The sequence below is a fragment of the Pan paniscus genome, chromosome 13 (genome assembly GCF_029289425.2).
Source record: "Pan paniscus chromosome 13, NHGRI_mPanPan1-v2.0_pri, whole genome shotgun sequence".
Classification (NCBI taxonomy): domain Eukaryota; kingdom Metazoa; phylum Chordata; class Mammalia; order Primates; family Hominidae; genus Pan; species Pan paniscus.
Window position 1 is genome coordinate 143,663,856 of NC_073262.2, and position 15,244 is coordinate 143,679,099.

A 15,244-nucleotide genomic window follows, 5' to 3' on the forward strand; every position below is an offset into this window, starting at 1 on the left:
AGGAGCCTCTAGAGCCCAGGCTCATCCCTGCTCAGTCTCTGGGGTAGGAGCCTCAGGAGCCCAGGCTCATCCCTGCTCAGTCTCTGGGATAGGAGCCTCTAGAGCCCAGGCTCATCCCTGCTCAGTCTCTGGGGTAGGAGCCTCTAGAGCCCAGGCTCATCCCTGCTCAGGCTCTGGGGTAGGAGCCTCAGGAGCCCAGGCTCATCCCTGCTCAGTCTCTGGGGTAGGAGCCTCTGGAGCCCAGGCTCCTCCCTGCTAAGTCTCTGGGATAGGAGCCTCTAGAGCCCAGGCTCATCCCTGCTCAGTCTCTGGGGTAGGAGCCTCTGGAGCCCAGGTTCATCCCTGCTCAGGCTCAGGGGTAGGACCTCTGGAGCCCAGGCTCATCCCTGCTCAGTCTCTGGGGTAGGAGCCTCTGGAGCCCAGGCTCATCCCTGCTCAGTCTCTGGGATAGGAGCCTCTGGAGCCCAGGCTCATCCCTGCTCAGTCTCTGGGGTAGGAGCCTCTAGAGCCCAGGCTCATCCCTGCTCAGGCTCTGGGGTAGGAGCCCCTGGAGCCCAGGCTCATCCCTGCTCAGTCTCTGGGGTAGGAGCCTCTGGAGCCCAGGCTCATCCCTGTTCAGGCTCTGGGGTAAGAGCCCCTGGAGCCCAGGCTCATCCCTGCTCAGTCTCTGGGGTAGGAGCCTCTGGAGCCCAGGCTCATCCCTGCTCAGGCTCAGGGGTAGGAGCCTCTGGAGCCCAGGCTCATCCCTGCTCAGTCTCTGGGATAGGAGCCTCTGGAGCCCAGGCTCATCCCTGCTCAGTCTCTGGGATAGGAGCCTCTAGAGCCCAGGCTCATCCCTGCTCAGTCTCTGGGGTAGGAGCCTCTGGAGCCCAGGCTCATCCCTGCTCAGGCTCTGGGGTAGGAGCCTCTAGAGCCCAGGCTCATCCCTGCTCAGGCTCTGGGGTAGGAGCCCCTGGAGCCCAGGCTCATCCCTGCTCAGTCTCTGGGGTAGGAGCCTCTGGAGCCCAGGCTCATCCCTGTTCAGGCTCTGGGGTAAGAGCCCCTGGAGCCCAGGCTCATCCCTGCTCAGGCTCTGGGGTAGGAGCCCCTGGAGCCCAGGCTCATCCCTGCTCAGTCTCTGGGGTAGGAGCCTCTGGAGCCCAGGCTCATCCCTGTTCAGGCTCTGGGGTAAGAGCCCCTGGAGCCCAGGCTCATCCCTGCTCAGTCTCTGGGGTAGGAGCCTCTGGAGCCCAGGCTCATCCCTGCTCAGTCTCTGGGATAGGAGCCTCTAGAGCCCAGGCTCATCCCTGCTCAGTCTCTGGGATAGGAGCCTCTAGAGCCCAGGCTCATCCCTGCTCAGTCTCTGGGGTAGGAGCCTCTGGAGCCCAGGCTCATCCCTGCTCAGTCTCTGGGGTAGGGGCCTCAGGAGCCCAGGCTCATCCCTGCTCAGGCTCTGGGGTAGGAGCCTCTGGAGCCCAGGCTCATCCCTGCTCAGTCTCTGGGATAGGAGCCTCTGGAGCCCAGGCTCATCCCTGCTCAGTCTCTGGGATAGGAGCCTCTAGAGCCCAGGCTCATCCCTGCTCAGTCTCTCGGGTAGGAGCCTCTGGAGCCCAGGCTCATCCCTGCTCAGTCTCTGGGGTAGGGGCCTCAGGAGCCCAGGCTCATCCCTGCTCAGGCTCTGGGGTAGGAGCCTCTGGAGCCCAGGCTCATCCCTGCTCAGTCTCTGGGATAGGAGCCTCTGGAGCCCAGGCTCATCCCTGCTCAGTCTCTGGGATAGGAGCCTCTGGAGCCCAGGCTCATCCCTGAGCACTCAGCTCTGGGGGAGAAGGGCTGGGGTTCTTTCCTGTAGCTACTTAAGCCCTCAGAATCCACATTTTCAAGGTTTGTTTTGCCAGCCTCCCTCTCACACAGCATCAGGATTTAGAGCCAAAGGGACACAAGAGATGAGAGCAACTAACTGGGGCCAGTGGGGCTGTGATTAAAGGAGAACCACTCAATTATTACGGTTCATTCAAATTCCATAAAAGCTGAGTCATTACAAGAGGTTTGGGACCTCTTAAAACTGCCATGAAATATTTAAGCCATATTTGCAGAAAACTTCTGCTTTTCTACTGGAAAATTATATAGAAAATTATAATTTTCAAAATTGCACAAAGGGTGAAGCATCACAGTCTGAGGTACAAGCATTGTCTTCCTTCTTTTCCTTTTTTAAAGTAACAAAGTGTCGGACCAAAAAAAAAAGTGTTTTCAGAATCCGGCCACCCCAGAAGGAGCTGGCCATTTCTCCCACAAAACCCTCAGGAAGGTGCAAGGGCTGGGGGCTCATCAAGACCTGACCAGGCCAACTTTCAGTCAACAAGCTTCCAATGACGGGCGCCTTGCAGTCTCCTTCACACGTCTGGGGTCCTCTCAAGGCCCAACAGCTGCCAGCTCTGGGGCTCAGGGGACACCTCGGGTGCCATCCTCCCTCCTGGGATGACAGGGGGGCAGGATTCCTGCAAGCAGGAGGAGGAGGCAGCAGCGTAGGGTGGGGGTGCCAGCGGGGAGGCTGTGCACAGAGGGCAGCAGGTGCATGTGACCGAAGGGATGGCGAGTTCCCCGGGCAGTGTCCTGGGGGCAGCTGGGAGCACCACAGGCCCAGAGCAAGGCAGTGGCATGGCCGATGATAGTCAAGTGAAATGCACCCTCATCCATCATGGGGTGGCACCTGGGGACAGTGAGGAAACTGAAGGGCTGTCACTGGTCCCAAGTGGATGATGGTGGTTTGGACAGGCTGAAGGCAGAGGGGCTGAGAAGAGGGCGCAGGGGTGAGGGACACAGCGGGGATCATGGGCCATCCCAGCTTCACGGACTCTGGAGCTCCTGAGCTCAGTTTGGGACTAGCCATGTCCCCAGGTGGGAGCTGAAGCAGAAGAACATGCAGTGTGATGGCAGAAGGGGCAAGCAGGGCCTGAGCCGAACAGGCTCCAGGAGCCTTGGGGAGGGTCACCTCAGGCTTTATCCCAAGGGCAGTAGGAGCCACCAAGGCTGGAGGCAGGGCAGGGATGCCACTGATGTGCCCTCTGAGACCACTGGCTGCAGCAGAGAACCTGCCAAGCCCAAGCCTTTGCCCACGCTAGACCAGACCCCCAGGATTTTCGTCTCAGGCTTCCTGGGGGTCCACACCTTTGAGGTTACATTGCAAACACAACCACCTGATCAACGCAGTTCAGGTTGTCCTTAACCACATTCTTGCTGTTTTCATCCCAGCGATACGGTCCTGCCAGACGGTCTAGGCAGATGCCCTGAGGCCAGGGTTTCCCTGCAGGGCCTCCCACCCCCAGTGTCTCCAGGTGGGCCCTGTGTCTCCTTACCCCCAGGAGCAACTGGAAACGCTGCGCCAGGCTCTTGAAGAGAGCAGGAGGCACAGCCAAGGCCTGGCCAAGCAGGGGAAGCTGCTGGAAGAACAGCTCACCAACTTGGAGCACAGGTGCCAGAAGGCTGAGGGATCGCTGGAGCCCCTGCGACAGGTGAGGGTGACCAGGAGGGCAGGGTACGCTGTCACCAGGAGGCGGTGAACAGGCCTACAGGGAAGAGGCCCTGTGGTCCTTTGCAGAATCAGTCCCTCAACATGAAGGGAGGCCTAGAGAGATGCTGGAAGCAGGTGAGCAGGCCTGCACAGACCCAGGCACCATCCAGTCCCCCGCTGACAGATGGGGAAACTGAGGCTGGAGGGGCCCACAGGGAGTGAGGGGGCTGGATTTCTTGCCGTACAGTAAGCACCCCTACAACAGAGGAGTCAGCTGTGGACACGCCGTTTAGGAGAAAATAAGTTGAGGCCAGAGCCAGCCTCAGATGGAACGACCCCGCTCTCAGAAACTCGGGCCCTCCCAATCCCTGGCCCACGCCCAGCGTCTTCGGCCCAGGTGCTCTGCAGGCCGCAGAGGCTCAGCGGCGGGCAGGAGGCGGCCGAGGCGCATGCGGAGAGGCGCGTCCTGCAGGAGCAGACGGCGGCGCTGCGCACCGAGCGGGCGCGTCTGCAGGGGGAGCTCGCGGCGCTGCGCGCTCAGCTCGCACAGGTAGGCGGCAGCGGTGGTCCTTAGAGAGGAAGGAGGAGCTCCTGGCTGGGGTCCGCAGGGGCGCGGCTGGGCGAGGCGCTGGCCCACGCATGCTTCTGTGTCCTCACCTGCCGGCGGGGTGGTACTAAGCTCAGGGTCAGGACGCCCGCAGGTGGCCACAGCCCTGCCAGTGGTGTCGTGTGCACCCTGCCTTGGCTCTCCCTGGCGAGGCACCATGGGTGGGGGCAAATCCCCGGCTTTGTCTCCGGTGTCTGAGCCCAGCTTTGCTGGAAACCGAGTGGCCTGACACATCACACACCCCAGAGCCCCAGAGGCCCCTGCTCATGGTGGAGATAGCCCCTCCCCAGGGGTGTGCCCTGCTGCTGGAGCAACAGGTGGGCCAGTCTGTGCAGGTGCCCCACAACCTCCCCTCTCAACGCTCACAAGGATAGTGGCCCCTGAGCTCCCGGTAGGGCCTGGGCAGACAGGGTGAGAGACCAGGAAGAGCTCAGTGGTCAAGGGGTGAAGTGACGGTCATCACCCACTCCTGTCATCCCCCCGCCTCCCCGGTGCAAGACAGGGTTTCCAAGCCCAAAGGTCAGACAAACGTAGACCACTGTGTCCAGGGGTGGGCCGCAGAGGTGAGGCCAGGTGGAGGCACCCTGCTATCGGGTGGGTGATCCGGTGGTCCTGGCCACTGAGCTCGGCCCCTGGACGCAGGTGGACCTGGCTCCCACGCATGAAACCAGACGGAGCAGAACCATTCGCGGGGAGATGAGGGGCGCACAGCCGCCAGGTCGACTGATAGGGAAACAGCCCAATAAAGAGGAAATGGCATTCCAGGAAGCAGGCAGAGCTTCTGGGAGCCTGCACCCCAGCCGTCACTCTGGGCCCACCGAGGAGGAGCCTGCTATGTACAGCACCCCCTCCCCATCACCTGAGAGGCAGCTCTCTTGTCCTCTGTGAGCATTCCACACACACCCAAGCACTCACTCCACACACACCCAGGCACTCCACACACACACACCCAGGCACTCACTCCACACACACACACCCAGGCACTCACTCCACACACACACACCCAGGCACTCACTCCACACACACACCCAGGCACACTCACTCCACACACACACCCAGGCACACTCACTCCACACACACCCAGGCACTCACTCCACACACACACCCAGGCACTCACTCCACACACACACACCCAGGCACTCACTCCACACACACCCAGGCACTCACTCCACACACACACACCCAGGCACTCACTCCACACACACACCCAGGCACTCACTCCACACACACACACCCAGGCACTCACTCCACACACACACCCAGGCACTCACTCCACACAAACACCCAGGCACTCACTCCACACACACACACCCAGGCACTCACTCCACACACCCAGCACACACACCCAGGCACTCACTCCACACACACACCCAGGCACTCACTCCACACACACCCAGGCACTCACTCCACACACACCCAGCACACACACCCAGGCACTCACTCCACACACACACACCCAGGCACTCACTCCACACACACACACCCAGGCACTCACTCCACACACACCCAGGCACTCCACACACACCCAGGCAGCCACTCCACACACACACCCAGGCACTCACTCCACACACACCCAGGCACTCACTCCACACACCCAGGCACTCACTCCACACACACACACCCAGGCACTCACTCCACACACACACACCCAGGCACTCACTCCACACACACCCAGGCACTCCACACACACACACCCAGGCACTCCACACACACACACCCAGGCACTCACTCCACACACACACACCCAGGCACTCACTCCACACACACACCCAGGCAGTCACTCCACACACACACACCCAGGCACTCACTCCACACACACACCCAGGCACTCCACACACACACACCCAGGCACTCACTCCACACACACCCAGGCACTCATTCCACACACACACCCAGGCACTCACTCCACACACCCAGCACACACACCCAGGCACTCACTCCACACACCCAGCACACACACCCAGGCACTCACTCCACACACACACCCAGGCACTCCACACACACACCCAGGCACTCACTCCACACACACACACCCAGGCACTCACTCCACACACACACCCAGGCACTCACTCCACACACACACACCCAGGCACTCACTCCACACACACACACCCAGGCACTCACTCCACACACACACCCAGGCACTCACTCCACACACACACACCCAGGCACTCACTCCACACACACACCCAGGCACTCACTCCACACACACACACCCAGGCACTCACTCCACACACACACCCAGGCACTCACTCCACACACACACACCCAGGCACTCACTCCACACACACCCAGGCACTCATTCCACACACACACCCAGGCACTCACTCCACACACCCAGCACACACACCCAGGCACTCACTCCACACACCCAGCACACACACCCAGGCACTCACTCCACACACACACCCAGGCACTCACTCCACACACACACACACACCCAGGCACTCACTCCACACACACACCCAGGCACTCCACACACACACCCAGGCACTCACTCCACACACACACCCAGGCACTCCACACACACACACACCCAGGCACTCCACACACACCCAGGCACTCACTCCACACACACACACCCAGGCACTCCACACACACACACCCAGGCACTCCACACACACCCAGGCAGCCACTCCACACACACCCAGGCACTCACTCCACACACACCCAGGCACCCACTCCACACACACCCAGGCACCCACTCCACACACACCCAGGCACTCACTCCACACACACCCAGGCACTCCACACACACACCCAGGCACTCACTCCACACACACCCAGGCACTCACTCCACACACACCCAGGCACTCACTCCACACACACACCCAGGCACCCACTCCACACACACCCAGGCACCCACTCCACATACACCCAGGCACTCACTCCACACACACCCAGGCACCCACTCCACACACACCCAGGCACTCACTCCACACACACCCAGGCACTCACTCCACACACACACCCAGGCACCCACTCCACACACACCCAGGCACTCACTCCACACACACCCAGGCACTCACTCCACACACACCCAGGCACTCACTCCACACACACCCAGGCACTCACTCCACACACACACCCAGGCACTCACTCCACACACACCCAGGCACTCCACACACACCCAGGCACTCACTCCACACACCCAGCACACACACCCAGGCACTCACTCCACACACACCCAGGCACTCACTCCACACACACCCAGGCACTCACTCCACACACACACCCAGGCACTCCACACTCACCCAGGCACTCCACACACACCCAGGCACTCACTCCACACACCCAGCACACACACCCAGGCACTCACTCCACACACACCCAGGCACTCACACTGGGGGTCTCGCTGCCCCCCACAGCAGGGTCTGGGTGCATGCAGGGCCCCCACCTGGCAGGTGAGGGCAGAGTGGGCACATGGTCCCAGCCCACGGGGTGGCCTCACACCGATCCCTCTTTCTGTTCATCCTCCTCTCCTTGATGCCGGCCTCTCAAGCTGTCTGCACAGTTGGGCTCCTCCCTGATGGGGACATGGTGGCTCTCCAGGGCTTCAGGGCTGGACACTGCCCTTTCTACAGCATGGGTTGTTTAAATGACTCCAGGGCACCGTCAGTGTCCTGCACGGCGACTGGCTCACAAACGGGGCTGAGTGGAGAGGGTGGTGCATCACATGGGCACATGGGCACAGCTCCCACCCACCCTGTGGGTCCAAGGTGCAGGGTGGGGTAGTCCTGGTGGCCTGAGGCCAGAGTCCCCGCGGAAGCTGTGCCCACCTCCCTCTGGACCGGACGCTTTTGGAGGGGCTGCCTCCAGCTCGGCATCCCTGGGCCCTGTTGCCCACTACCCAGGCCTCCTCATGGCCCCTTGACCCCAGAGCCCCACACCCACCCCCTCCCAGCTACTCTCCTGCCACCCTTGCTCATGCAGCCTCAGAGTGGCCGCCGAGATCAAGGAGAGCCAGAGGTCAAGGTAACCTGTGGGTCACCCAGCTGTAGGGACAGGCCTGGAAAGCCAAGCCGGTGTTGCCGGCTCCACAACCCATCCACAAGCTCCCACCTCCAGCGTCCTGGGGGGCTCGAGCTTGTTCTCCTTGGGAAGTTTGTTCACCATCCCAGGCTGGATGGCACAGGGGGAGGGGTGGGAAGGGCAGGTGTCTTTGGACTTCCATCCGTGGAACCTGGGGGACAGCCCCTTGTCCCTCTGCTGTGTGCTGCTGAGGCCCTGCAGGAACAGGGAAGGTGCCCACACAGCCACCCAGGCTGGCCCTGCAGAGCGGGCTGCACCAGCTGTGGGCCCAGGGTTCTGATGCCCTCACAGCCCCCTTCTGGGAGTAGGCAGGGGGCCCCAGAGTGGGACGGGGCTCCAGAGGAGGCAGCTGGAAGGATGACGGGCACTCAGGATGGGGGAGGGGAGGATGGCATCTGCTGAGCTGGCCCCTGCAGGGTCAGTGCCCCCATCTGTGAAGTGGGGAAGGCAGGTGCTGAGGCCTCAGGGGTGAACCCCAGAGCAGGGTGGCCCTTCCCAAGGACTCACTGCCACCTGCAGAAGGCCCCGCAGCCCAGCCTGCCCAGGGGACAGGGGCCAGCAGGTCAGGACAGTCACGAAAGCCACCAGCCAGCTTGTCCACAAAGGACCACCTGCCCTCCAGAGTAGGGCCAGCCAATGGGGTCCAGTCACCAGCCCCTGCTGCTATTACTGAAGGGGGCCCAGCGCCATGGAGCCAGGGTGTTGGGGCCTCCCGTGGACGCTGCTGGGGGTGGAGGAACAGGGGGCTTGCATCAGCCCTGGTTGCGACAGCACTGCCCAGGGACGCAGAGCCAGCTGTGGGCACAGTGCCCGCCGCGAGTCCCTGGAGCCTGAGGAGGGGGAGGGAAGGAACAGCTAATGAGTTCCAGGAGGTCAGCTGTGAGGGGCCCACAAACCCATAAACCCTTTATTGGTGTCTCAGGAGGGGAAACCCGGATGTGGCCGTTTATTTATTTTGGATTTCACTTTTCTCTTCTCTTTATAACATGCACTTCCAGGAGTGTAACTGGATTTTTAAAGAAACAGGACTTCCTTTTTCAGTGCAGGGGACTCTCTGTTTTTCTCAGTCCTGAAGAAGAAAGGAACCCTTATTTTTTGTAAAGTTCCAACCACTGACCCTGTAACAAACTTTACCCATGCAAGTTATCCCCTCTATCTTAGGGCCCGAAACCAGGCCTGCTCCAGCCCTGAAGCTAAGAGGGCAGGTTTGTGGTGTGCCAAGTGTGTGCACTGAGCCCCAGGTCTGCTGCCCAATCCTGGGCCAGGGCCAGCACCCGACAGAGGGCATTGGGGCCAACAGAGGACTGACCTGGCACTCCAGCCCAAGGCTGTCACCCCTGTGGACACAGCCCCAGCAGGCAGGACCCTCGGGGCTGGGCACGGCAGAGCCTGGAGGCAGCCTGGTTGGGAGAGCAGGGCCTGGGTTCCAGGCCTGCTTCAGCGCCTGCCTGGCCCAATGAGCCTGTGACATCATGGGATCCCTTCCACACCAACCCCCCATGAGGCATGCCCCAGGCCATCTGGGGGCGCTGGAAGCAGGCTGTCTGGGGCTGGTGGACGGTGTTCCTCTCCCAGTGCTGCTCTCTGTAAGAGAGAACTCTTAGATTCAATCCTTTCCTCCAGAGGGCCCATTCGCAAGGGAACAAAAGGTCCCTGCCAACTTTCCCATAGAAAATGTCTGTTTCCTGGGTAACCTTCCCTGATTTTTAACCTGCAGCTTATCCCTCCTGACCTATACCCATGGGGTAGGGAGTGGGTGACTAAGGAGGGAGCACACTGGGGCAGCCTGCAGCCTACAAGGAGGACAGACGGTGGGGATAGTGATGCCAACGCCACAGGTTTGTTGGGATTGAGACAGCAAGTGTACCCAGCTCTCAGGGCCTGTGCCTGTACGAGCTCAGCAGATCCTGAGTGCCAACAGCAGAAGGCAGGTGCCAGAGAGTGCAGGCGATCATGGCTCATGGGACCTGGAGGAACACTGAGAAGGGGTTTGCGGGGTAGCTCCTGGGATGTCACCTTAAAAGATGTAGGGAGTCCCCCATTGAGGATGTTGATGGGGCCATCTGCTGCTCTGTAGCTGGGTGGGGACTTGGCCCTATGCTCCTCCTTAAGCTGTCACTCTGGCTGCAGATATTGGATAGACCTGGGTGAGGCCAGGGGTCCTGGCCCAGGGCAGTGCCCTTCCTGACGCTGCCAGCTCTTAGGGGAATTCAGAGTCCTTCCCAGAGGCATCCCTGTGCTCCCAGAGGAGGGCTGGCCTGACCTCACTCCCTGCCAGGAGGCCACAGGTTCTGCCTCCTGGGATCTCTGCAGATGGAGCAAGAGACACTGAAGAGGGAGGAGGATGTGGCGAGGCTGGGGGCTGAGAAGGAGCAGCTGGACCAGTCTCTGAACAGCCTGCACCAGGAGGTGGACGGAGCCCTGAGGCAAAATCAGCAGCTGCAGGTCAACTGGGCCAGTGGAGCTCTGCGAACCCCAGGCTTGGGGGCAGACCTGGGGTGGGATCCAGGAGGGTGTCAGTTCCAGAGGGGTGGCTGGTGTACCTCCATCTCACACGTGCACACATGGGGAGGGTGGCTGGACCAGCTTCTGCATGTGATGGATACAGACTCAGACCAAGGCCCCAGGCAGAGCTGGAACCAGGACCCAAGGCTCCTGCCCTTTCTGAGACATTGAAGTCCCCGTGGGAGCCAGGCCCGGGCTCTGTAGAGCAGCACAAGGGCCAGGCGAGGGAGGTCAGAGAGGCCTGTGGGGCATGGCCAGAGGCTGCTACCTGCTTGTGTTGGGGCGAGGGAATCCCCTGAGGCCTAGGGGCCTGACACCCACAGAAGGGGCCTCAGAGGCTTCATTCATCCTGTCCACATTGGACATACCCCCATCCTCAGAAACCAGCAGGGGATGGGGGCAGGATGGGCAAGAATCAAACTTCGATGCCCTCCGGACACCCAGCCCAGCCAAAAGGAACCTGGGGTGCCATGAAAACAGATTTTAGGCCCACCCTGAGGCTGTGGCTTAGTCTCCAGCCCAGCCAAACCAAACCCAAGGCCCACGGGCTGAACATGTGCACCTAACCCCAGGTCTGCTGGGCAGTCCTGGCCAGGTCAACACCGGCAGAGCGTAGTGGGGCCCACAAGGACAGGTGAAACACCCTGTGGCACTCCTGCCCTGGGATTCTGTGCGGCCCTCAGTGAGAGACAGCAGTGAGATGCCCGAGTTCTTGCTCCAGGCCCAGATGACAGAGATGGAGCAGGCCCACACCCAGCGGCTCCAGGACCTGACAGCTCAGCACCAGCGGGACCTGGCCACAGAGGCAGAGCGTCTCCATGGGGCCCGGCCGCAGGCCACACAGGCCCTGGAGTCCCAAGAATGGACCCACCAGCAGCGGGTGAAGGTGCTGGAAGAGCAGGTAAGGTCGGGACCCCAGCCCCCTGGGTGAGGGAAGAGGCAGGGACAGAGGACTGGCATCCCCACAGTCACCCAGTAGGGTTGACTTCTTGAAGTCCTCTAGCAACAGGGGCTCTCCACTGCCACCCAGTGGGCTCCAGACCTGCTCCGGGCACTGCCTGCACTTCTTTGCTCTCGACGGCACGAGGTTTATCCCACTGGGAGGTGAAGTGTGGATTCTGGGGCAGGTCACCACCCTCTCTGAGCCTCCATTGCCCTGTCTCTAAAGTGGGGTAGTGAGGACAGCTCCTGTCAGGGGTCACTGGGCGACTGAGCTGTCATTATGTGTGAGGTGCTTAGACAGCACCCAGCATGCACAGTTGTAGCAGAGGCGGCCCCTGCACCTGTCCTTCAGAGTCACAAAGGGAAAACAATGGCACACGTGGCACCTGTGGGGATGAGGTGGGCACAGTGAGGTGGATAAGGAAGCATAGCCAAGCCTTGGGCGTGTGTGTGCACTGCACACCCACACATGCATATGTACACGTGACAGACCTGCTGGGCTGAACCACTGAGCCTTAGAGCTCAGAGCTATCAGGACCTTAGAGCTGTCTGTTCATTTTACAGATGAGGAAACTGAGGCCCAGGAGGTGACCTGACTGCCCAGTGTCATCCCCAAGTTAGGGTCCCCGACCACCAAGGCACTTTTGCTAAATTTATTAGCAAAAGGACATTTATTTATTTCCTTATCATTCTGAGTGTTTTGTTTTGTTTTGTTTTGTTTTGTTTTGTTTGAAATGGATTCTCACTCTGTCGCCTGGGTTGGTGTGCAGTGGCGCGATCTCGGCTCACTGCAACCTCCACCTGCTGGGTTCAAGTGATTCTCCTGCCTCAGCCTCCAGAGTAGCTGGGATTGCAGGCACCCACCACCATGCCTGGCTAGTTTTTTGTATTGTTAGTAGAGACGGGGTTTCACCATGTTGGCCAGGCTGGTCTCAAACTCCTGACCTCAGGTGATCCTGATGCCCAAGGCCCGCCTCGGCCACCCAAAGTGCTGGGATTACAGGCGTGAGCCACTGCACCCAGCCTCATTCTGAGTGCCTGAATAGAAGCGGGCCCATCCACCAAGGGTGCGCGGTGGCCATACTCCTGAGGCCTCCACAGGTGGGCAGGGTGGGGATCCGTGGTGAGAGGTGGAACTGCGCATCCCTCTCTGGCAGCAAAGGAGTCAGTCTGACGTCTGCCTGATGTTTCTGTCCCATGCATGCCACCTCTCCTTGGGAGCTGTGGCCCATGGCCTCCAGCCCTTCCTGTCACAGAGCCCTCCATGCCTCTATGCCCTGGGGCCCTGGCCGTGCAGCCTGCCCACCTGACCTGAGCCACTGTCCTGTCCCCAGGTGGCCAGCCTAAAGGAGCAACTGGACCAGGAAGTGCAGTGGCGGCAACAGGCCCACCTCGGCCAGGCCTTCCAGACAGGACAGTGAGCCCTGCTGCATACCACCCAGCAGCCTAGCTGCCTTCAGCCCTGACTGGCCAGGGGCAGGCGGCCCTGGGGAAGGTGCTGGAGGCCCTAGGCTGCTGGGGGAACCACTGTTGGGAAAACCAATGCCTTGTGCTCTGCACAAGAGGGACAAAGCTCAGATGGGGTGGGCACGATGACAGCAGAAAGCACAGGGTGCAGGCAGCCACCGCCCGGGCCACCACTCACTCTTCAGGGTCCTCAGGCAGTGGCACACTCTGAGCCTGCTGACCGCAGAGCTCCTCCCGCCCCTGGAGACTCGGCCTGCAGCTGGTGCTGGACCATGCTGCGGGTCGCTCATCTCTGACAGCCCCTTCCCCTCCGGCAGAGAGCGGGGGCTTGGGCATCCTCACAGCCTGCCCCCGCCTGGCACCCTCCCAGCCTGCCCCCGCCTGGCACTCCGTTTCCGCTTTGGAGGAGCTGCTCTGACAAGACCCCCGGGGCCAGGCCCTGTCAGCCTGGCTTCCCCGGCTTCATTCCGTGCCCTCAGCTCTGTAAACACGGGAAAACACGTGGGAAACATTTCCACCAACCGGAGCCAAAAACATAATGTCCTGCAAGGCCAGCCACCACATCCCCACGCCCAGCGGCTGCAAGCCTCCGCATCCAGGAACTGCGGCCGTCACGGTGGCAGGTGGCTGGAAGTGACTCAGATTCAAGTCCCCGTGACTCACTGGCCGCCAGGAGAAGGGGAGTGTAACACTTAAAGCTGTTACAGAGCCTCCCATGTTCCCGGCCTGGAAATGCTGGGAATGGTCCTGCGGGACTCCGGCTGGGTTGCTATGGAGACCCAGGCGGCCATCTTGGGCCTGTGGCGTGGGCCACCTGTGTCCATCTGCACTCCTCGTCTCCATCACCGTTGCTCAGAGTGACTTGTTCTCCTCTCCAAAGGGCCGCATGCTTTATAGGTGGTCATTTGTGATATCTGTGGGGCACCAGCCAGCCCAGTGAATCCCTGCATGTGCCACAGGGGCCTCCCGTCCCGGTCGCAAGGACTCTGGCCTAAGGGTGCAAGGCCAGAGGCTCCCGGCCCCCACCCCATCACAGTTACTGTGAGCCTTGGCTGAATGTGCAACAGTGTCTATTTCAAGATCACTCTGGGACTTAAAATAGTCTGTCCTGGCACACCTGGTTTTCTGGTGGATTTAGTAATGGAGTTACCATATGCTGTAAATCGTGCAAAATCAATAACTCAAGAGAGGTGGGCATATAGGCTCCTTCCTGTCTGTTACCTCTGCCTGATTGTTGGTGGCTGTGTTGAGAAGGATTCTGAGGCTCAGCCTGGGCTCTGAGGGGAAGAGCTTGGTGACCCATGAGTGGATGTTACTCTGGGCAAAGGAGGAGTCAGTGGTGGCACAGGTGCCCCGATAGGCACCCCCTGCCATGGCCAGTCAGGGGTGGAGGACAGCAGGCAGGCCTGCCCCCACTGCTGGAGAGCGCTCTGCCAGATGGCGGGTGGAGGGGGTCACTGAGAGGCAGCGTGTGGTGCTCAGGGCCTGGCACTTAGTAGGCATGTCCCTTCCCTGCCTTCCTTCCCCATCCGCAGTCTCCTCATAGAGGGGGCCTCCCGCTCTGCAGCCCAGCAGAAGGGCCTGAGGGATGGCCAGGGCGGGAGGGAGGAACAGAAGTTCAAGGTTCCCAGTTGTGGGCAGGAGACTCAGCATCGGTCCCTCCAGCCCCCGGCAGCAGGAGCCCCCATGTGTCCCCGGGAATGCGGTGTCCACGCCACCCTCTTTGCATCCCTGCAGCGCCCAAAGGGACTGAAGCTCCCAGCACAGGGGAGGCGCCCAGCGTGGCTGCAGAGGAAGGGAACGCACCGCAGGTGGGAGGGGCCCAGCTGATTTCTCAGCATCACAGTGAAAGGCACCCGTGATGAGACAGCTCGTTCTCGGCAGCTTCAGGACCCTCCTTGCCCTGGCTGCTCATGGGGAACATTTGAAATGCATGTGGGGGCCTCCGAATTTTGAATTTTAATAAATAGTTGAATCAGCATAGGAGATGCTATTTTAACTTATTCAACATAAAGACATGTATTTAGGAAAAGAGGATTTTTCTAGTGGAAATACATTGGCATTTTCTTAAACATGTCCAGCGGTCGTGCGTGGGCCTCTGTGTTCCGGTCTCATGATGACTGAGAACCGTGCTGGGGTTTGGAGAGCTCTCCCTCTGTTCTCACAGCAGCCCTTTGAGCACCTGGTTTGCAGATGAGGAGGAA

General features: G+C 60.6%; 1 protein-coding gene across 1 annotated transcript in view; it reads left to right on the forward strand.

Moving 5' to 3' along the window:
- The window catches only part of CROCC2 (ciliary rootlet coiled-coil, rootletin family member 2), an 83,932-nt gene extending 68,913 nt beyond the window's left edge, over positions 1 to 15,019 (forward strand). The window contains exons 28-31 of the mRNA XM_024928027.4: positions 3,339 to 3,488; positions 10,440 to 10,571; positions 11,353 to 11,532; positions 12,908 to 15,019. Of these exons, the coding sequence (XP_024783795.3) occupies positions 3,339 to 3,488; positions 10,440 to 10,571; positions 11,353 to 11,532; positions 12,908 to 12,994 (549 nt within the window). The 3' untranslated portion in view covers positions 12,995 to 15,019. The remainder of the gene's footprint in view (positions 1 to 3,338; positions 3,489 to 10,439; positions 10,572 to 11,352; positions 11,533 to 12,907) is intronic.
- The last annotated feature ends 225 nt before the right edge of the window (positions 15,020 to 15,244 follow it).